The sequence below is a fragment of the Oryctolagus cuniculus genome, chromosome 3 (genome assembly GCF_964237555.1).
Source record: "Oryctolagus cuniculus chromosome 3, mOryCun1.1, whole genome shotgun sequence".
NCBI classification, from domain to species: Eukaryota; Metazoa; Chordata; class Mammalia; order Lagomorpha; family Leporidae; genus Oryctolagus; species Oryctolagus cuniculus.
In genome coordinates this window covers 110,749,845-110,773,493 of record NC_091434.1, presented here as the reverse complement: position 1 = coordinate 110,773,493, position 23,649 = coordinate 110,749,845, and the positions used below count along the sequence as shown (strand labels likewise).

General features: G+C 40.7%; 1 protein-coding gene across 15 annotated transcripts in view; it reads right to left on the bottom strand.

The window, feature by feature from the left end:
* NCKAP5 (NCK associated protein 5) overlaps positions 1–23,649 on the bottom strand; it is a 1,120,879-nt gene that overhangs the window by 195,060 nt on the left and 902,170 nt on the right. For all 15 annotated transcript variants that reach the window (XM_051849622.2, XM_051849623.2, XM_051849620.2 and 12 more), the window contains one exon: positions 7,789–7,857. In XM_051849622.2, coding sequence (XP_051705582.2) covers positions 7,789–7,857 — 69 coding nt within the window. The remainder of the gene's footprint in view (positions 1–7,788; positions 7,858–23,649) is intronic.

Genomic DNA, 23,649 nt, shown 5'->3' with positions numbered 1-23,649 from the left:
TCCTGCTTATTTCCCTGTCTAGGACAGTGAAGCAGATAATAGTACAATGTTTTCACACAGCTTGTTTCTTGACTCAATATTGACAAAACAGCACATCCTTAATGACAGTTGGCTACCACTAAGGCTCAAAGAGAATTACAGCACAGGCTGTCATCAACTTTTGGTTAAGGGGCATTCACAACAGGGATAGCAAATGACTAGAATCAGATTATTAGTAATTTATTAAACTCTATGCACAAGCAGGCTTTTTTCTCCCATCATAAAGCCTTTCCAAATTTACAGTGGTTAAACAGAGAAATCTTTTATTGAAAGTATGGTTTTAAAGAAAAAGTATTCATAGGTGTTTTGCATAAAGCCAGAGTTAAAGAACTACCACAGAGGAACAGATCTTTGGTAGAGCAATGAAGACACCACTTGGGATACCTACACCCTGTATCAGAAAGCCTGGGTTTGAGTCCTGGCTCTGCTCCCAACTCCAGCTTTTTGCTAACGCACACCTTGAGAGGCAGCAGGTGATGGCTCAGGTACTTGGATCTCTGTCACTCAGGAGACCAGAACTGTGTTCCTGGCTTCTAGTTTCAGCCTGGCTCAGAACCAGATGTTGTGGGCATTTGGCGAGTAAACCAGATGGAAGATTCTTTGCACCCCTCAACCACAAACAGAATTACCATAGCCTAAGATAAGCCAAGCTTTCATGAACTGGTGTTTTATTTTTCCTCTATTTGCATGTGATTATAGCAGTGATTAATTTTTTTACCCTTCTCAGATTCACTCATAACTATAAAGATCTTTAAGTTCTGAAACATTCATTGAAATTCCTAAGTAACTGGGAATTTAAAGTCAAACAATATATCACCTATTTTATTGTTAGCAAATATAGCAAAACATAAGAACTGAACTATTCATGCAAGTTGAATCAGGAACAATGCACCAACGTTAATTCAAACTATAAAAAAATTCCCTTTTTTGGAACTCTAACTTTAGTTTTGATTTACGTTTTCATAAAACTGCCCAATATCAATATTTTCTTTTCTTCCTCCAAACTGATCCCTCACTTACACCATTCTGTGTAACAGTGGTCACATAAAACAGCTCTATCCATGATTTAACAGGAGACATAGAGTAATATCCTAACTGTAACAGCCCACAGGAGGAAATATGTTATATCTTTGCAATCCAAGCAGTTGCCCTATAGGCTTACAGACCCTCTATCTGATATAGATCCTTCTGGCATGTACTTTGGACAATTGTTTGCTACCTGAAAATTGAACAAAGGTCCACAGAAGCATTATTTCTTTACCTACTGACATGCGGTCGTATTACCCAGAAGGATGCACAGGTCCTTTGCAGAAGAGCAGGCAGGTTGCACGAATGCTTGCCTCTGCAGTGTTGATAAAGACAGTTTCCTAGGCTTTGTTCCTGCATACTTTTAACAGTTAAGCTTCCCAGATGCAACACTATAACAACTATTTCAAGCTTGTGCCTGCAACCTCTAATAGGCTCACAGGATGATGCTTGGAATGTCCACTGTCCTCAAACTAGCATTATGTCCTAAGCATTTAGGCTGCAAATAATCACACACTGGGCAGGCCCAGCTAATGAGAACAAATAACGTCTACTTTCCAGTGTCACCTGCCAGCTTTCCTTTCTAATCAAAGGAAAAGCAGCAGCTGGGCTGGGCCAAAGGGATTTGAGGCACATATCACAAGCTGACAGTCCTTAAGCCCCTGGCTTCTTTTGTACCCTTCCTTGGCTTCTGTAAGGACCTCTCCCCAGGACATGGAGCAGAGCCTAGTACAGCTCATTTCCTTGTCAGGAAGATTTCTTTCAGAGAAGCCAACTCCTCTGATACATGGCTGACTCCCCCTAGAAGAGACTTTGCTCTTCTTCCCCCATAAGGGGGTATGCACAGCCAGAGGAGAAGCTGGGATTGTGGGTCCCTAAGACTAAAAGAGAGGCCAGAGCAAGGAGATGATTTGGGTGTGGCACCAATTCTTGCCAGGCTGAGAAGACAGCCAGGGCTATGATGGATGGCCAGGGAGGGAGAAACTCAAGAGACTTTTCTTTGAAGACATTTTTCTCCTCATAGTCTTGCTTTCACACCTGCACCTGCTGTTTCATCATGAAAAGCACTTGTCACATCAAACAGGTAACCTGGTGGAAAAAGCATGTGTTTTTGATCATGTGCTTTGGGGAAGTTTCCTATGCTTCTGAGCTTGGTTTATTGCACTAAGACAGCTGGGGAAAAGCAGGAACAACACTGGGCCAGAGTTACAAGAAAGATTTAAAAACTGACTGTGTTGACTTGATACACCAACAGATGCTGGGATGTGGGAGCAAATGGACTTTACTCACACATAAAGTAGGGAAGGAAACTGTCTGCCTCCCAAGTGGTGAACAAGACATGAGTTGATAGACAATCAGAGAAACCACCTAGGACAGGACCTAATATAAAATAGTCACCCCAGAAATATTAAATATCAAATGAGCCAGTGGAACTTCTGAAGTTATCAAGTAAGCCATTAAGAAAGAATAGTTTTAGAATAAGGAATTTTACTTATACAAGGAATAAGAGGTGTTTGCGTATGTGTATCCAATATCCCTGAACAAACATAAGTCACTGAGCATGGATATTATTCATTTACTTTGTAAAACAATCCTGTAAGACACAAATGAGAAGGTAAGAAAGCTGAGAAGTAAATACACTGCTCCCTATTCCACAGGAAGAGGTAGGCTGGGGCAGTGTTTGAACCTCAGACCAGGCTTCCACTGTAAAGCCCATGTGGTTTTGCCTAACTCAGAAGTCTTTTAAATTAATCTACCACCACTTTTTAGCTGATTCTCTAAACTATCCTTTTGGTTGGTCTCTGAGGAGACAACTAAAGAAATTAGTCTAAATATGTATGTGGGATTTACAAGGAAACTAATTTGGAAATTAATTTCCTGCTGTTAATCTCCATTCATTCATTTCTTCATTTAACAAATGTGCATTAAGTGCCTAGTATGGATGAAAATCAAGCTGGGCCCTAGAGAAATAATGTGGAATGGAATATAGGCAATGCCTTAAGACTGTCAGAATCTAGAGAAGACAAGAAGGAGTAGATTATCTGTTAATTTTATGACCCAGGTTAGAATCTCAGGTGGATCAGAAAGATCATTTGTTAACTTCTTGACCCATGCATGAAGTGGACCTCTTCAGCATGTGCAAGCCATCAGCAATATCATTTTCCATCTCCATCTATGGAGACATTGATTTCAAACATTACATAGGGTTCCTGTGTGGGATACGCATGAGCTAGTAATGATGCTATCATCCAGCCTTGGTCTGCAGCAGACAGATCAGCAAGGCAGATTTGACAACAGCTCTTAACAGCCAACTGTTGTGCTTAGCCTTGGTCTAAAATTCTGGTGGGTGTTTTTCACCCTATTCCTGAACCACAGCCAAAGGTCAAGATTCTCTGTGCCCTTGTACTGAGACATGCAGAGTCAGAGAAGATCTCAACTACAGCATCCTTGCTGACTCGAAGGCCCAGCTCTGATGGTCTGGAAGACAGGCAGCTTCTCCACCTCCATGTGCTGGAAAATTGTGAAAATTTCCAATTTATTCTTCCTGCATACTGATTAATTGGGAAGAACTGAGTCAGGCCTATGGATTTTTTTTTTTTTTATTTGACAGAGTTAGACAGTGAGAGAGAGAGAGACAGAAAGGTTTTCCTTCCGTTGGTTCACCCCCCAAGTGGCGGCTACGGCTGGAGCTATGCCAATCCGAAGCCAGGAGCCAGGTGCTTCCTCCTGGTCTCCCACGTGCATGCAGGCGCCAAAGCACTTGGGCCATCCTCCACTGCCTTCCCGGGCCGCAGCAGAGAGCTGGACTGGAAGAAGAGCAGCCAGGACTAGAACCCGGTACCCATATGGGATGCCAGTGCCTTGGGCATAGGATTAGCCAAGTGAGCCACAGCGCCGGCCCTGAGGCCTATGCATTTTTAGCAATTGCCACACATCTTTCAGATGCAGAGGGATCCCAAAATCACATTTCAAAAAATACTGGGATAGGATTTACTTTTTGCCTGTAGCTTTGTATTAACTCAGACATCATTGAAGAATTAGAACTCCCATATTGGTCCACCCTTTCTGCCACTATATTCATAGATGTGGAAGGAGCTTTCATCCTCCTGATGCTTTCTCAAAATTCTCTGAAACACAGCACTCAAATAAACTCACTGGAGTGGCTCCAAATCTCGCCAGACTACTATATTTTTTGGCATGTTTTGAAAGATTCTAAGGCCCAGGCTCCACCCCAGTTCAGAATCAGATCAGAATCTCTCAGGTGAGGCTAGCCTGCAGTATTTTTTTTAAACCTCCCTAGCTAAGTCCAGTGTACTGGTCATGATGAACCCACCTCACCTTTCCCAATCTCAAAACTCAAAATCAAGTTCCTTCTGCTGAAGATGCTCTTTGCAGTTCTGATCCCTTCGTTGCTCACCCATCTACCGCTTCTCCTGCCCTTGGTGACTCCACTGCATGTCCCTGAAGTCCCAAGGGCAATTCTTCTCATGAGTTTCTCTCACCTGGTTACCTGGGATCAACCATCCCTATTATGTCAGCTAGGCTGGGAGAATGGTGAACTCTCCGGGCCTAGGTGAGGTTGTAGGGCACAACTAACTCCATCTAAATACAATGTCATGTTTCAGGAAGATGTTCTTTTCCTTGTTTTATACATGTCATTCTACTTCTCAACATGGGAATAGTCATCTGAAAGAAAATGTGGCCAAGGCAATACTGTGAATGAACAGCAATTCATTGCTTGCCGGGAAACTGCCTGCCAAATGGCTGGAATAAAAAAGTGGATTTAAACATGACAACCTCCCGACTTCCAAAGAAAAACAAGATTAATCCTTGGTTTCTCTTTCATTCTGGAAGGCAAGGAGAAGAGGAGAGAGATGACAATGGAGGTGATGTTGAAGTATGTGCAGGCATGCACTCTGTGTGTGTGCTTGTTTGTGCATAACTGGAAAGCCAGCATGTGTGTGTGTGTGCGTGTGTGTGTGTACGTGCCTATCTACAGATGTGGCTCTGGCTCCTTCTGAACAAACCGCTCTTCTACCAAACACACAGAGGGCATTTCAGACGCCCACGCTCTTTTCTCAAAGCTTCAAAATGTTCTTCATTTCCCCAGTAAACAACAATCAATGCAAAAATGATGGAGGAATATTTTAAATTTATAGTTCATTCACCCATGTGTGTCTTCTGAAACTCACTAGCAGGAAATAACTTACATGAGTCCTTACCTTGTTAGTTTGTCTAATTAGTATAAAACGCCTTGAAAAGAATTTCTAGTTGGCAGTATTACTACATCCAACCACCCCTTCGAGAGCATTCTCTTACATTTCACGGAAACAGATTGTCTATTCTCATGCAATTAGTTATAAAACACTGGCATGTGAAATCAGGGGCCAGTGTTCATGAATTCAAAATGCTCGTATTGCTCAGAGGTGGTCCTGTGTTACAAATAACCTCTTTGGCAACAGTTAATTCTTGAAATTAAGAACAGAAATTCAGTCTTTCAGTGGAAATTTTATAGGAAAAGACTTATTTATAACAACTTAATGTGTTTCCTGGCACATTCTCATGACATCTACAGAATACAGGCATAGGGAACACACATAAAAGCAATGGTCATATTTTCATTTGATTATTGTTTATGGCCCTTGCCTATATTCCCGCTGAACTAGGGTCCTCTTACTTTTCACTTGTTGAACGCTTGCTTTATTTGGTGGAGTATTAGGCCCTCAACTGTAATGTAAATTAAAAATGTTATCTCACAAACTAAAAAAGAGAGAGGGGAGGCACAAAGGAATATCATTATGTTCTTAGAATTTCATTTGTGAAGTACATTCGATCTATTTTCTTTGTATTAATAACACATTAACATAAAAAATAAATTATCAGATGGTACCAAAAATGCCATAAAAAGTGAACATTATGACTGATAGGGAGGCATGTACTATGGGAGTATTGTAACAAAGAAGGAGTTTCTGTGGTGTGACTGACATCAGTTTGACTTCTGAATACAGATACAGTCTCACTGGAAATTTCTGTGCTTGAGGTTAAAGTGAAACCCTGCAGATCAATACATATGACCCAGGGGCATTATTTGTTTCTTTAGATGCTCTTAGTTCTAGCAGGTCCTTTTTGCCCTTTACTTTGATTGGACCAAAAAGCCAAGAGCAGGAGTGAAGGTGGCTAGACCCCGAGTCATTTTGCTCCTTCTTAAGTCCACTGCTGTGGTGATTCTTTTAACTTTGTACATTGTGAAGATTATACTGGCCTTTGTAAACCCTGACAGGGCAGAGGACTGTTCACACTCTTTTGCTTGAGGAACTTACATATATGATTGGGGATGTTAAGCAATTAGACATTATCAAATATTAATCATTTTCTCTGGAACTATTTTTGAGAGTTCTTCAAACCAAAATTCAAATCTTCTTGCTGGGCCTACCCCAAGGGCTTCAATTCTGTTGGCCAGAGGCAAGGCCTTAGAATTTGTATCCCTAATCAGGTCACAGGTCACAGGGAAGGCTGCTGCTGTTGGTCCAGGATTCCACCGAAGAAGCATTAGTGCAGGAAAACACCAAGTAGTGCCAGGACTCACTGGAGGAAGGCCACTCCCATTTCCAAGGGAAGAGAAAAGTATATGATGGCAAGGCTGGGACTTGAGCCTATGTTCTTGGCACCCCAAGCCATCAACGCCCGGGGATGTATACAGGATAAGAGAGGAATGGAAAAAGTAAGAAGTATCAAGAGGACTTTGTTGTAAAACGTCTTTGTCATTGTCAGTAGAGAAATAAAGACTGAGGATATATTGGTAATTCCTACTGGTAAAGCAAAGGAACTGAATTAAATGCAGTGGCTCTTTTCCTAAAATCTTGTATCAGTTACACTGTGACAAATCTCAGAGTGAATCTCCTGGAATACTCATATGTGCAAGTTTTAGGGTCTGAGGCAGATGACAAGAGAAGTTATGTCATTCGAATGATGGCAAGTCCCAGAGGAGACCTGGGCTAGAGTTCCGGCAGGAAGATAGGGGATGGAGTGTTGGTGACATGATTTCTTACAGTACCACAGGAACAGCAGGAGGAAGGACTAGGACTCTGCACACACTTCAGTTTTCCCTGGCCTCCTGGAAACCCTCAAACACCAACCATCCTTGCTCTCATCTCTTCATTAGCAGCAAACAACACTTACTGAGTTGGCTCATGCCTGTGGCTCTTTTTTCCATCCTGCTCAAATTTTCTTCCTTACTTCCTTTTCTCTTCTTGGCTTGTGCTCCACCTCCTGATTTGCTTCCTCTGGCTGCCATCTGTGAGCCCTGTCCCCACCCACTCTATCAAGGATTTGCCTTTTCAGACGTGGCATCCAACTAGAGATGCAGTGCTCCCCACATGATTTCTTCCATGCACGGGTGGAGATTCGGTTTATGGGACAGGACTAATTTATCATACAGTCAAGCATACCCCAACTGTGTTCCAAGAATATAAAACAGTAACCAAAAGGTATTTATAGATGCTGTATAATGAGTTAGGGAGAAGAGGAGGGATGGTAGCAGATAGACAGACGCACATACACAGTGACTGACTTTCTTTCTCAACGGTCATATGTTTATAACTTTCCACTGCAAGAGAAAATGTTAATGTTCTGAGGATGCTGGAATTATGCATGCACTAAGATCTGATTAAGGGACTCCTGACTGGTCCACCCTCTTATCACGAGCCTCTCCATCCACCTTACCTCATCAAGACATCGCTCATATTGTTCCCTTTGATTTTCATTTTCCAAAGCCAATGCTGAATTTTCTGCCTGCAGTAAGATACAAAAATAACACCAATAAATCAATGAAATGTTGTGTTATGTGACATCTTACTCAAAATCGTTACTAAATATATCTCCTCAGGATCCATAGCAATCTTTTAGAAGTACTTTTGACAAGTTGGCTCTAAGTACCATTATAGATATGTCAGAGATGACTTCTGTCTTATCAATTGGCTCACAAAGATACATTACAATTTAAAGAAATGCAAAACTTGCTATTCTGGACAAGTAGAAAAGCAAATCATAGCTTGACGTGAGAGTGTTCTGTAGAAAGATTACTATGTTTATTTCATTCTATGAAAATGTAAATGTAAGAGATGCCTCAATCCGCTTCATTAAGACCTGTCACGGTCACACAGTCTACTATTTGTTCAGGTCATGGAAAAGAATCCCAGGTAAAGTCATGAAAGTATAATTCCAAATGCAATCTAAGCATGTCATTTTCATTGTTAATCAATAACTTTTGAACCTAACAAGAGAATGAGAAATGGGAGAGTTGAACTAGTCTTAAGTATCCCTTTCCCCACCTCTTTTTTAATCACTGCCGTCCTGCCCTTCAGAGCCAGGTAGCGTATGTGAGTGATGAATATGGTTACTAGATGGCTATGGAATGCTAAGGGGATAAAAAGTCATTAACATAAGCACGTTAGGTTTCAGAAGAAGTATGAAATGGTAGAAACACTGCCCTCTGCATCCAGCGACCTGGCTTCCTGCCTGAATCCTGAACTGTGCAATTTAACCCAGCCCAGGGCTGCAACCCCACAAGCAAACTTGGCTCTACTCACCGTTCACTAAAACCCTCCTTGACACTGGGGAGTTAGGGGTGAAGTACTATGCTGTAAGCCAGTATTTACAAAGAATGCTATGCTTTTTAAGTGGTACCCAGGTCAAGATTCTTCTTCCATACTTCCTTCCCATTTATTTGGAAATTATATGGAATTGATAATCTGCGTAAACAGCATAAGAAAGGCCTTCGTGTGCTTTTCTCAGATTCATAAATACTAACATTTTGTCACATCTGCTGTTATCATTCACTTTTCATTTTTCTTTTTTTGATTTGCAACTTGAAAGGGAGTTAAAGACAGGATGTCCTTTATAATTAAATTCTTCCACTTGTGTTTCCAAACAACAAAGATGTTATTGAATACAAACACAGTACAGCCATTTCAGTAAACATAAGTACAACATTGATATAGTATGACGATCTGATAGTTCTTATTCTGATTTCATCAAGTCTCAATGATGTACTTCATAGACAACGTTTCCCAGTTAGCAACTCTTATCCATGATCATCCACTTCATTCAGCTGTTACTATCACCTGTCCATGATTCTTTAGTCTACAACAGGTCCTTTTGGCATTGATTTTTCTTTTTCCCATTCTGTTTCCCTCTTTCTCCCTTTTTATTTTCCTAAGACCATGTATTTTGTAGAATGTCTCTTCATTTGGGTTGGTCTCACTCCTCCTCATGCGCATTTGGTGGCATTAGCACAGAAGTAATGCTTGAGACTTTCTCATTGGCTCACAACAGTCACATGATGTCCATGCATCCCACTGCTGAACATACTGTGTCACCACTTTGTTAAGGCGGGGTCTGTCAAACCACTCTACTGTCAAAATTAGTATTTTTTTCTTTTATAGTAAGCAATTTGGGGGAAGATACTTTGTGACTATTAAAATATCATATTGCTCGTCAAACTTTCACCTACCTATTGTGGTAACCATCAGTGATTCTTGCCTCAACTGTTACCTTGGTTTCTAACTAACTCAACTATTCTATCTACAGCAGCCGCCACCTCCACCCCCATTACCTGTGAGGGATACTTTCCAAGACCAACAGTAGGCACGTAAACCTAAGGATAGCACCAAATGCTACATATGGTCACATCCCATATAAGGATGTTTCAATTAATGATGGATTTGTCATAGCCATCATAGTTAGTGTAAGCACACTCTATGATGTTCACATTGATGAAATCACCTAATGATACATTTCATGGAATCTGCCTCCCTCACTGAGGCACACTAAACTGTATTACATATGTTCATACCTGTGCTAAAGTTTAATTTATGAATTAGGCTTAAGAGATTAGTAAGAAATAGACATGACAATATTCTAAAACAAAATTGCCAGCAGCATCATCATGATTAGGGACAACAATTACTCAAAGTAAGGATTACTCAAATACAAGCACTGCAACAACTGGTCTGGTAACTGAGACAACTAAGTGACTCGTGGTAGTGCATGCAGCATGGATGGTTCTTACGCCAGGTCTCACGGAGCAGAACAGTGGCAATTTCATCATGATATCCAGAGTTGCCTGTAACTGATAAGTTATTTCTGGAATTTTCTATGTAGCATTTTTTCATCACAGCTTACTGGAGGAAATTGTGGAAACAAAGTCATGGATAAAGACAGACAGACTACATTTATGGGTGTATATTTTATTAGTATATATAGATTCCTATACCATGCAAAGGGTTATGAGTCATTACTATGACTACTAATTTTGACACGCAAATTGCTCCAGCTTTCCTCAGGTGAACCCGTTTAGTGTAAGTGCTGCCGACGCGAGCACAGGTGAACCGCTTAAATTGGTGTCTGTATCCTTCTGACAAGTAGCCATCAATTTTTAAACACTTTCCTTTTTTGGTTTAGGGAGCTGTTCCAGGCCCATTTTGCTTCTTTCCTTTCTCTATCCTTGGAATTCATCATTTCTCCAAGATACTACTTTTTACTTGGGGAATGATATTTGGAGACTAAAATCTGGGTGTCAACATGCACCAGTTGTAACAGGGGAGTCACAGTTTCTAATCCCTGTTCAGTGGAAGGATTTCTCTCATAGGCATGCAAATCTCCCCTTCCACCAGTCCCATCCACACACATACACACCAAGCCCCACCGAAGTCTTCCCTCCCCTTTTCATAATTATTGGTTCCTTTTGGTACAATGAGAACGTAGGCTCTCCATATCATTGTCTTTACTATTTTGATCATTACTACCAATATGTACAAAATTGTTATGCTACAAAAAAGCCAGTATTAAGAACTGTTTAGGATTTGCTGCTAATTTAGAATGAAGACATAAAGTGAAAACACCTTGCTCAAATGCTACGAGACTAGTTCCTCTGCCCCCTTCAGGGTAGTTACACTGTTCACTTGAAACTCAATTATGCTCATTTGCTTTTAAGAGTATTCAAATTTAATTCCCCTCTTCTTGCTTTCATTTTCGAATGTGTAAAATATTCACATGATTCCACAAGTCAAAACTATACTAAGAGGTAAACATTCAGGGAAGGATCCTTCCCTCTCCTACCTTATTGCTGTGCAACCCTTGAAGATGCTGTAGCTGTGTGCGGTATCTCCTTTGTCATCTTATTTACTGTCACTATCTAGTTAAAATCATATCCTTTGCCACCTTCCTGATACACATGCAAACACCACCTTTTCTTCTTTCCCTGTTTCTGAATTACTTTTTAATTGTACTTCTTCTAAGTCACCAGGACATATCAGGTTCACATTGGCTTCTCCTACTCTCCACACTATCTTTGCCTCAGCCTCTTTAAAGAGAGGTAACTAGAGTGGATCGTACATTTTCTTGCATTTCTATGGAATTTGGACATTTCTCCTCTACGACAACAGCTCTCCTTCCCCTTCACCTCCTCCTCTACACATTGCCTTTCTGAAACTGTCAAGCCCAACTCAACAGCAAGCCTGGAACTGCAGTGCTTCCACCTGTGTTCAGTGCAGACCACGTGGCATCTGACATTCTCATCCTGCATGTGACATCTCCACTCCCTCCACTACCACTCTCCCTGGGAACACACACTGGCAGCAGGGGCTCTGCGGGTCTCTGGCTTGCATTTTTCCACTCATATGGAAGTCATGCATTCTGTTTTCTGTAATGCAGAAAGCATAAATTACACAGTTTCATTTGGGTTTCTTAGTGCTTTCAGTGTTTTCTTTGGCAAAAGCCTGAAAAATTTCAGACTTAGACCAGTTTGTTAATTAGCAAATCCATCTTGGATGAAGTGATTAGAGCAGGATGGGGCACAGAAGTTGAGTAACTTGCTGGGAAAACATCTGGGTGAAGGTGCTCTTACCATCGCGACCAAAGTCACATCTCCACCTATTCACAGTTCCAATCCCAAGAATGAAACACCCTGCTTCTTCTCTTCTTTTTTAAAGATTTTTAAAATCATTTGAAAGGCAGAATTAGAGAGAGAAAAAGGGAGAGACAATGAAACTGAGGTCCTCCAACCACTGGTTCATTCCCAAATGGCTCCAACATCTGGGTCTCCCACTTGGGTGGTAGGAGTCCAGATAACTTGAGCTATCTTCTGCTGCTTTCCCAGGCACATTAGCAGCGAGGTAGATGGGAAGTGGAGCAGCCAGGACTTGACCCGGTGTTCATATGGGATGCCAGCGTTGCAGGTGGTAGCTTAACCTGCTGCATTACGATGCTGGCACCAACCCTGTTTCCTTTTAAGGTCTTCAGGTGTCAGTTCTAATCCTTGTCTCTTTGACTTCACTCTTCTGGGCCAGAATCTCTGTTTTAGTGACAGTCAGACTCCCCCATCCCACCTGCCACACGCACGCAACCCTAGTCCCTCAGATGAGATCCTGCCCTCAGTTCTCACTGTGGACAAGCAACCCAATCCTTCTTCCCTCTGACTAATCATCTGTATGGAGTTTTTAAAGTATTAGTTATGTTTCGATTGGTGCCTTTTCTTCACTGTCCATCTGACCTAAACTTAATGCTTTTCCTGACTTGCTATTCCTTTCAGTGATTTCTTTCAGCCTGTCACACTGAACTGTCCCCACACCCAAGCTGGTGACACCAATCAATCTCTCCAGGTTCCAGGTTCCAGTTCTATTCTGCTACAGTTTGTCAGGCAATGACAAGTTGTGAAGCTTTTCAGCAAGTCATCCAACCTTGCTGAGCTTATAGTTCTTTAGCTATTAAAGGAAGGGAACAAACCAGCCAATCAAACATGTGGATGGATCTCAGGGGAAAGGACCAGTATTCTGGTTCTATAAAGTCATCGATTTCAATGGAGAAATTTAGCTTTTGTGGGGTGTGCTGGTTTCAGTAAAGCAACAGCACAAAGGATAATGGGAATAGATAAAAGAGAATGACAATGCCAGTTTATGTTGTTTTCTCTTTAAATGTCTTAGAAAAAATGTTCAGGGAAATAAAGCTGAAAATGGGAATTTATATGGGATGTCTGTATCTTGCTCCTTCCCATACCATGTTGCAATAACACTACAATCGATCCATTCAGATAATTACAGACATTACACCGTTTACATTACTTGCCTCACGTTTATTGCTCTGACAATCTATTACAGCCAAGCAAATTAAATACCTCAAGGAATCTGCTGAAAACACAACAGACAGCAGACACATTTAGAGTTGCTGTGTTCAGTTCCAGAGACCAATCTAATCGACGTAATCCTCCAAATCCCAAAGGACAGTGAAGATGTTAACAATTATTGCTGGTGCAGTTAAAATAATCTTGAACTCGTGATTTTCTTTAATCCATTGCATTTATTAGAGATTTAGGATTAACCTACTACCAACATGAGACAACAGGGGAAAAGCAGGGGAAAAAATCTTCTTAATTAAATATGACTTAAAGTAACAGTAGGTATTTGTAATGCAGATATGGGAAAGGCTAACACAGAGGGAAAACATGGAGAAAATGCTGGTGTCACTATGGAGAATTATAGAAATTATAATGCAAGTCTTTTCCCATTTTAAATAAGTATGTTATTAAGTTAACACACCCAGAGGATACAATTAGAGCAATCAAACACACACAGTGGATCTTTGTGTTCAGCTTCATCTTCCAGAACAATCAAAGATTTTCACTAGACACAGTTCCTGAGTTAGAAGATTCTCTGCTCAGTGAGCTTTCCCCAGGACTCCAAATTATACTGATCAAAATACAGCACTGGTTTCCTTTCCAAACCCCCTGCATGTCCTTACAAAATCAAAAAACATCTTAGCGTAAAGCCATGCTGTTTTGGTCTACTGTGGAACATTTAATAGGAACCATGTTTCTCAGAGGTCCTGCTCAGTGAAGAGATAGGCTGGTAAGAGTGTACAAGTGATTGAACAAAGTGACGATTCTAAACTGGTGTCTACTGTAATTCTTTAAGGGCAGATTATGTTAAAAAACTTTTTATACCATAAATTTGCATAAAACACAGACCAAAGAGAGAATAGCTCTACAAAAAAAATGAAGAAAAGAAAACCAAAAACTTTCCTGTACACAAAGCATAGTAGCTCCTTCCTTATCCGCAGAGAGGAAGTATGTTTTAAGACTCCCAGACATGTCTGTGGCTAGGTGTGGCACTGAGCCCTATTTATACTGCATTTACCTTTACATACATAATTTGCATAAATATAATAAATTTCATCTTAATACAGGCACACATATTAAGACTATTAACTTATAATAAGGAAGAAAATAGCAATATACTGGAATAAAAGTTATTTAAAGCTTGTGTTTGCTTATATCTGGAATTTTCCATTTAATACGGCTGGACTGTGCTTAATCACTGGTAACTGAAACATCAGAAAGAGAATTGCAGATAAGGGGGTTCTACTGCAACAGCCCTGCTCTAGACCCTTCATCTCTTAAAATCTGTTCCAACTCTTCCATCCAGCTTATGTCTCCATAGCATACAGAAGCTCCTGAGTTAGGGCTAGTCTGTCAATCTCAGGAAGGTCCTGTCCTCCTTCCCAGTCTGTATCTTTGGCTCTGCTTCCCTAGCAAGGAATAGGCTTCACTTTGCCACTGGATTGTCTAATTCCACCTCAGTTGTTGTGGTTTGCCTCAACTCAAACATGGGGGGCACATACATACATTAAAGTTTTTAAATTTTGTATAAAAACACCATAAATAATAACCTACATCATTCACTAAGATTCTCCAAAGGTTAACTTAATACCGCATTCACTGTGTCATCGTTGTATACCTAACTATGCAGAAAGATCTTATTTTAAAAATCATTTGAGAGTAAGATGCAGACATAATGCTCTTTTACTTCTTGATTCTTTGGTGTTTATTTTTTTTTAATGCACTTTCTACATGATCACAGTATATTTAGCACTTTCAGGAAATTAACATTGATGCAAGATCTAATCTACTCTACAGACTCTATTCAAATTTCACTGGCTGTCTCTCAAGGGTGTTTATCTAGTCCATGATCCAATCCAGGCTTCCAGAGTTGCATTTAGCTACCACATCTCTTTAGCATCCTGCCACATGGGACAAACTTCTTGGTGTTTGTCTTTCATGACCTTGACACTTTTCTAGTGCACAGGCCAGTTATTTTGTAAAACATCAATTTGAATCTGTCTGATGTTAGTTCTTAGACTGAAGTATCTGCAGTAAGAATATCATGGTAATGATATTGTATTCTTCTCAATCATGGTATCAGGAGACACATAATACCAAGTCATTCTGTTACTACTATGGTAAGTTTGATCACATTGTTAAGGTGTTACCTTTGAGATCTTCAAATCATAATGTTGTTTACTTCCTATTGTAATCAATGAGTATCTTGCAGGAAGATATTTTGAAATTATATAAATATCAAAAGTCTTTGAGAGTATTAATATGCAAATAAATATATTTTGGTCCATTCATTTTGGCATCTGTCAATAACTGTCTAAACAAAAAAGTGATTATTTACTGTGGTGACTGCCAAAAAGTGATGTTTAAATTCTACTGGCATCCCCACGTTTACTAACTCCAACCCTACCAAGAGGAGAGACTATACATTTTAACATTCCATTTTAATACCATCAATCAGGATGGTTTCAAGTGTACTGCTATGCTCCTCCAGCTATACTGGAGAATTTCTGTCCTTAGAGACAGAAATCATGACTTATAAACCTCTTTTCAAAGGAGAATTAAATTAATGCATTTTTAAACTATAGTTATAGGTAAAAATGAAAACTCACTATAGTATTTATTTATTAGCTATGAGTTTGTGGCAGTACCTGCTGAGTAGCCCTTATCTGAAATGCTTTTGACCAGAAGTATTTCAGATTTCAGGCTTTTCTGAATTTTGATCATTTGTATAGATTTTATCAGTTGAGCATCTCCAATCTGAAAATCTGAAACTTTTGAGCACTGACAAGTTAGGCAGGCTAAATTTGTAGTTTGCATTACCAATTTCTTCATAGTAGTGATCATATTTACAGGTATGGCAGTACATACTCATGTAACATTTAAAAAAATTAGTTCTCAAATAAGAAGTTAACAAACAAGTGATAACCTATGATTACTCTTTGCAAGTATCAATGTGAATTTGATTTATAATAATCATGTCTATGGTTTCCAAACAGTATACATAACCTGGCACATTTGGGCAACATCCAAAGCTGTATTGATCAAAATGGGAGAGTGAGTTTTTGCCACTTTCTTGTAAATACTAACTGCACTTATTAGTAGTATTGTTATGGTGGCAAATTAAAGATAGTTGCAAATGCTTATGACTTATCTCCTTGAATCTGGACTAGCCTTACTAACTTGCTTGAATATAACAGATTGTGGCAAAAATGACACTTTGTGGATTTCCAAGGATTTGCATGGGTTTCTCAGCTTCTGGATCTCTTGCAACTGTAGCTCTTGGAGCCCTGAGCTGCCATATAGGGAGTCTGGAGTCTCAATGCACAGAAGTCATATAAAGCCCAAGCTATGGGAAAAGACTCTGGAAGATGGGATGAACTTGAGAAGAGGAACAGGAGAGGGAGCACCAACGCAGCAGATAAGGGGGTGAAGAAGCCATTTGTAAATACAGTCTCTGACCCCAGTTGACACCACATTGATTGGAGATGAATAATCTAGCTATGTCCATTTTAACTTTCTGACTCATCCTCTTATGTAAAAATAAAATAGTTGTTTTAAGTCTCAAAGTTTTGGGGTAGTTGATTACACAGCGACAGATAACTAGAACAATGGTATTTAGGAAATGAGTAGAATATAAATTCTTTTATGAATGCATTCAATTACCAATCTTTTGCTACATTCCAGTAGGTATGCTTGGGAGTTTACAAAGATGTATAAAACACAGGGGGGACTAACACAAAGAAGCAAACAGTTTAATAAAGGAAACAAACTAATTTCTCACATTGAAAACTACAATACAATAGCATCAGAACAAAAAAAGACACCTAATTTTGGATGAAGTAGGAAGTTTACATCCCTTGCAGATGCAATATCTGACTCAGCTACTTAGTAAGTATAAAACAATAGAAAAACTCCTCATTGGGAAAAAATAACATAGCTTAGAACAAAATACCAAGGAAATGGCATCTGACTGGTATGAGTTTTAAGAAGTATCCAACTAGGCTACAATCCTGGGCAAAAATATCAAGTTATTATGAAAGCAAGTAAGGTCAGACACCAGCTAATACCTACAGCAAAAACAAAAACCAAAACCCTGGGTTTGACAATGACCAAAAAGAACAAAATGATAATATGTCAAAGAAATTGGTAGAAATTGAGTAGGGGTAAAGTTGTGTGAAAGAATAAGAAAGCCAAAGACAAGGACGTCCTGTACAGTGAAAAAGAGAAAAAGACCATTTCACAGTATAGATGCTCCTCCACTGGATAAGCCCAACAAACGCTGCAAATTTATTTAGTCCCCTAACCTAGCAAACCTCATACCTTAGCATCATTGCACACAGGAGGGTATCAGTTGTTGCCTCTCATGATTAGAGGGCTGACCAGAGCTGTAGCTCATTGCCACAGCCCAGCATCACAAAAGAGGATTGTACCAAATATCACGATCCCAGGAAGAGATCAGATTAACAACTTGTATAGCTTCTACTGAGCGTGTATCACTTTCACACCATTGTCAGCTGAAAATCTTAAATAGAACTATCATAGGTTGAGGACCACCTGCAGTTAAAAGGTTTCATCCCTGTGGCTTCCTTTGCTGTAACAGCTTGTGTTTCTCAGAATGCCTTCAGAATTCCAAGATTTCTGAAAACCTTCCAATTCAGCAAAAGTAGACAAGTCACAATAAGATCAGAAAAAAAGGGTATTTCTCTAAAATCACTAGTTGGCCCCAAAGGTGAGAAAATGTGCTTCTTTATCATTGCCACCCAAAATCACAGTCCTATAGGTCTCTACTTAGAAACAATGTACTAGATGACTACCATGCCATTCCAACAACTTGAACTCTGTGGGAAAAGAAATTCAGATTCAGCCTTCCACACAACATTTGGAAGTCCACAAAATATCTCTAATTATACTGCAGTCTGTTCTACTTTGAATGCTGTCTGAAAAGATATATGGAAAGCACCTGGGGAGTGGCTAACTGTACCATCAGCATACCAAGTAAGTGCACTGTAGTCTCACTACAGTGATGTGAAGTTTAGTGCAAAGACACCAAGAACTTAACCTGGATACAGAATCATCTTCCCTTTATTATCACCAAGTCAAAATTACAGGATCTCTGCATCATTCATTCATTTTATCTTGTTTGGTCATTGTAGAAGACAGGTATGTAGGATACTGGCTACCGGGTGGTTCCCACTGACTGTACTTAACAGCTATGGTCTCCATACTCAGATAATGGCCAGGGCTATTGGACAACTTGGAGACAAATTCTGTAACCCCAGGAATTCTCAATAAATAGTTGTATTCTCTGACCACCCATCATGAGAACAAACAGAAGTGCCCATACATGTCTGGATGCACCTTCACAATGTCTTTGCTCTTGCACTCAGAAACTATTAGGGATGGCTACTAGGTCCAAGATTGGCAAAAGACACTGAAGATATAAATTCAAGTAAAACAGTATCTGTCTTAAAGAGTTCAGAATCCATACCATGAGAAATGTTACACAGCACTTGTCTATGAGTCCATTTTTCAAGAACAAAATGAAAAACACTTTCTAATGCAAGAGGGATCTATCTTTCTGAGAGCAAATAGGAGAACATGATGGGAGGCAGCAGTGTGCTTTTGAAATTCTCTTTTCATTTTTTTTTAAATATAAAGAGGCCTGTTCTTTGAAGTCAAGTAAGCATTTATTTGAATCTTGACACTGCCTCTTACCCATCATTACCTCAGGAAAGTCATGGGGAGTCTTTGAGTGGGATTCCTCCTGGGGAATGGAAATGATAGTAAGTATTTGTTGCTGTTTGGTAATGAATGAGATGATTCATATAAAACAGGTCTGACACAGAGCCCAGGCCATAGAAAAAGTCCATCTGTTAGTTTTGTCCATCTTTTATCTGACAACTTCCATTTGAACTTGGGCAGCTCAGAGGCTTGGGGGGAGTGGGAAGTGGTAGTGTTTGCTAAGGCAGACATTGTCCCTGGTGACTATGGAAATTTTTTTTAGAAAGATTTAATAAATATAAATTTCATAGGTACAGCTTTTGGAATATAGTGGTTCTTCCCCACATACCCGCCCTCCCACCCCCACTCCTGTCCCACCTCCTACTCCCTCTCCCATTCCATCTTCATTAAGATTCATTTTTAATTATCTTTATATACAGAAGATCAAATCTATACTAAGTAAAGATTTCAACAGTTTGCACCCACACAGACACACAAAGTATAAAGTACTGTTTGAAGACTAGTTTTACCATTAATTCACTTAGTACAACACATTAAGGACAGAGGTCCTACATGGGGACCAAGTGCACAGTGACTCCTGTTGTTGATTCAGCAATTGAAACTCTTATTTATGATGTCAGTGATCACCTGAGGCTCTTGTCATGAACTGCCAAGGCTATGGAAGCCTCTTGAGTTCATAAACTCTGACCTTATTTAGACAAGGCCATAATCAAAGAGAAAGGTACTGCCTTCTTTGCTGGCCCACTCTTTCCACTGGGATCTCACTCACAGAGATCTTTTATATAGGCCATTTTTTGCCACAGTATCTTGGCTTTCCATGCATGAAATGTTCTCATGGACTTTTTAGCTGGATCTGAATGCCTTAGGGGCTGATTCTGAGGCCAGAGCGCTGTTTAGGGTGTTTGTCATTCTATGAGTCTGATGTGTGGCCTGCTTGACTAAGGAGATTTCTACCAAGAGATATGCAGTCAGGGCTCCAAGACTGTGCCTTTGAATAACCTCATCTAGAGATTATCTTTAGATTGCCTCCTTTCATATGCAGATTTCCTTTCTCTTTTTATTTCTCTCTCGCTTCTTTATTCCCACCTCCAGATGCCCATTTATCAACAACTCTTATAGAAAAACCTGCTCTTTGGGCCAGTGCTGGAGCTCAGAAAGTTAAGCCTCCACTTGAGAAAACCAGCCTCCAATATCAGACTCCCAGCTGCTCCACTTTCAATCCAGCTTCCTGTTAATGCACCTGGGAAAGCAGCTGAAAATGGTTCAAGTCTTTGCCCCTGCCACCCATTTGCAACACCTGGAAGGAGTTCCTCGTTCCTGGCTTTGGCTTGGCCCAAGACCTGGCAATTTTGGCCACGTAAGGAATGAACCAGAAGATAGAAGACTTGAAGAATGTAAAAAAAAAAAAAAAAAAAAAAAAAAAAAAGCACAAGACATGTATAGGAGAACAAGGAGTTCGTCCCCTCTCCCAAGAAGCAGGAAATTCACATCAGGGAAAATACTGAGAATTCTTCCAGGGATAGGAATCCTTGACCTCTAAACTATACAGGGACTGACAGAAAACCAGGGAAAGAAAAAAGTGCAGAGATTTGTGTTCTAGGAATCATTTCACCCAAAACAGTAAGTCACTTACATATGCAAGTTAAAACTAGATTTACATACACACACAAGATTGGTGCCAACTTAAAAATTTTAAATGGTAAGTGTTTGGGAGTTTGCAGAGCAACAGAAATCTCCATTTTCCACTGGTGAGAGCACAAATTCATTCAGGGTGGCTGAGCTGGCTCAGCCTGCTGAAGGAGAAGATGCAGCTTCTGACTCAGCAACGCCATTTCTAGGTATATCCAGCACAGACACCTGCAAGCCCATACCCCAAGATGCCCACACCCAGTTGTTAATAGTAGCTACGTTCTTACTAGTTCCCACATGGTAAGAGTCCAAATGAAGAAATGGTACAATGGATAATTTGTGGCATGTCTCAATCATGGAATACTGTATGGAAATAAGATATAGTGAAGCAGGCAGATAAACGTATAACATGAGTGAATCTTGTAACGACAACACTGAATGAGAGGAGGACATCTGAGAGTATGTAAAAAAAAAGTTCATGGAAAAATGTCAATGTTTATTTTGGCACAAAAGAAATCAAAATCCTTTGACAATTTTCTCATAATATGCATTCTCCATGAAATTCTTTAAAGATCCCTTATATATTTAAAAAACACACAAGCACACATACAAAATTTCCTAAAATGATTCTACAAAGCTTTAAAACTGGAAAAACATATTGTTTAGTGTTATATATATAGGAAGTAAAACTACATTTTTTAAAACAAAAATGTATTACAGGGTCAGCGTAAGCATAGACCCTAGTGGGGGAAAGGACATAATGTTGAAAGAAGAGCCCTTGGGTACTGTGACCTGGTAGCAGTCACTCATTCTTCTTTTGGCTTTATAATATTTAACTGTAAATATACACTTTATGCAGTTTTCTGGGAATGTGTCACATACATACAAACTAATAAGTATTAGAGCATTGCCTGGGAAAGGGAAAATTCTAGAAGAGCCCTAGTGTACTAGGCAGTTCCTTATCACTGCAACAGAGCTAGCAGGTAGAGAGCAGATTAAATCAATAAGGACAGAGAGCTAGAGGGTGGGCATTTGGCACAGTGATTAAAATGTTACTTGGAATGCCTGCATTCCATATTGGAGCAACCGATTCTGAGACATCATTCTGCTTGTGATTCCAGCTTCCTGCTAATGGGTACCCTGGGACCAGCAATAAGCAATGATTCAAGTAGTTGAATCTTGCCACCCATGTGGAGACCTGGATTGAGTCTGGGATCCTGGCTCCAGGTTGGCCAACACTGGGATGCTGTGGACATTTAGGGGAGTGAACCTGGAGTAGAAGAGGAGCAGCTGGGAATAGAACCAGAGTCCCTATGGGATGCTGCGCTGCAGGCATATTAACCTACTGTGCTACAGTGCTGGCCACATGACTAGTTCTTAAGTAAGGTATGCCAGCAGTCAAAATGATCCCCCTCCCCTCCTTTCCATCGTTTGCCTGTTTTCACAAAATCTTTTACTCAAGGATGCCCATTGCTCACTCTCACCCTTTTCAGGGAAGAAAAGTATTGCCCTATCAATTAAGAATTTACAGGGAAAATTGGATTAATCTGTAGTGAGGTTGGGATTTAATTATTTTCAGGCAAATCAGGGCCAGCACCATCCCATATGGGCACCGGTTTGACACCCGATCCAGCTCTTTGCTATGGCCTGGGAAAGCAGTAGAAGATGGTCCAAGTTCTTGGGCCCCTGCACCTGCATGGGAGGCCCAGAGGAAGCTCCTGGCTCCTGGCTTTGGATCAGCACAGCTCCGGCCGTTGCAGCCAATTGGGGAGTGAACCGGTGGATGGAAGACCTCTCTCTCTCTCTCTGTGTAACTCTGACTTTCAAATAAATAAAATAAATCTTAAAAAAATAATTATCAGGCAAATCTCTGGTCTTTCCCTTAGCACAGTATCCTCACAGTTGGTGGAGCAGATAGGTTGCTCTCCACTTGCACCTGCCTCCAGGTGAGTGAGCAGCAGTGGCTCAGCAGCAGGTGGACAGGTAAGGCTTCCTGCTTTTCAGCCAGAGCTGAGCACAATGGGCCACAATAGCATGTGAGGATAATTTAGCTCAGGCACTGCCTGGGGCTGAAACTGAAAGGACACAGGCAACACTTTGCCTTGGTTCTGCCATTTGGTGCCCCAATAGTTCCATATTTGGATCAAAAAAAAAAATCTAAATAAGATCTGGCCAACAGAGAGGAGTTATCCTTGATTCATGGTACTGCTCAAAATAACCCATTGTTGAAGACATAATTATGTCAGAGGTGTACCTATGAGACAGAATAACAGCTAGAACACTTCCCACCATCAGGAATTAGACATGTAGGTCCAGAGGAAGATGGGAACCAGACACTTGGCTACGTATGTGACATGGAGGAACATGGGAGCTGTGGAGAGTGATGATGACGACAACTATAGCGAGCATGAGGTTTCCAGGCACTGGATTCTGTGCTTGACACATAAAGAACTTTATCTCGTGCAGCACAGCAACGCTGCAAAGGAGGTTACTTGCTGCAATTCCTACTTTAAAGATGATTGATCAGAGACTCAGAGAGGTCCAGCAGCTTTCTTTAAGCCACACGGATTAAACTGAATCAGAAGTACTCTAAGGGCCCGCGCCGAGGCTCAATAGGCTAATCCTCCACCTGCGGCCGGCACACGGGGTTCTAGTCCCAGTCGGGGTGCTGGATTCTGTCTCAGTTGCCCCTCTTCCAGGCCAGCTCTCTGCTGTGGCCCGGGAGTGCAGTGGAGGATGGCCCAAGTGCTTGGGCCCTGCACCCCATGGGAGACCAGGAGAAGCACCTGGCTCCTGGCTTCAGATCAGCGCAGTGCGCCGGCCGCAGTGCGCTGGCCACAGCGGCCATTGGGGGGTGAACCAACGGAAAAGGAAGACCTTTCTCTCTGTCTCTCTCTCTCTCACTGTCTGCCTGTCAAAAATAAAAAATAAAAAAAAGAAGTGCTCTAAACCACTACAGTGAACTTAGCATTCTGAACTTCCAGTTGTGTTGCTGTGATGAAATTATGTTGACACCTATCTACCCCTGGCTAGCTAGAAAC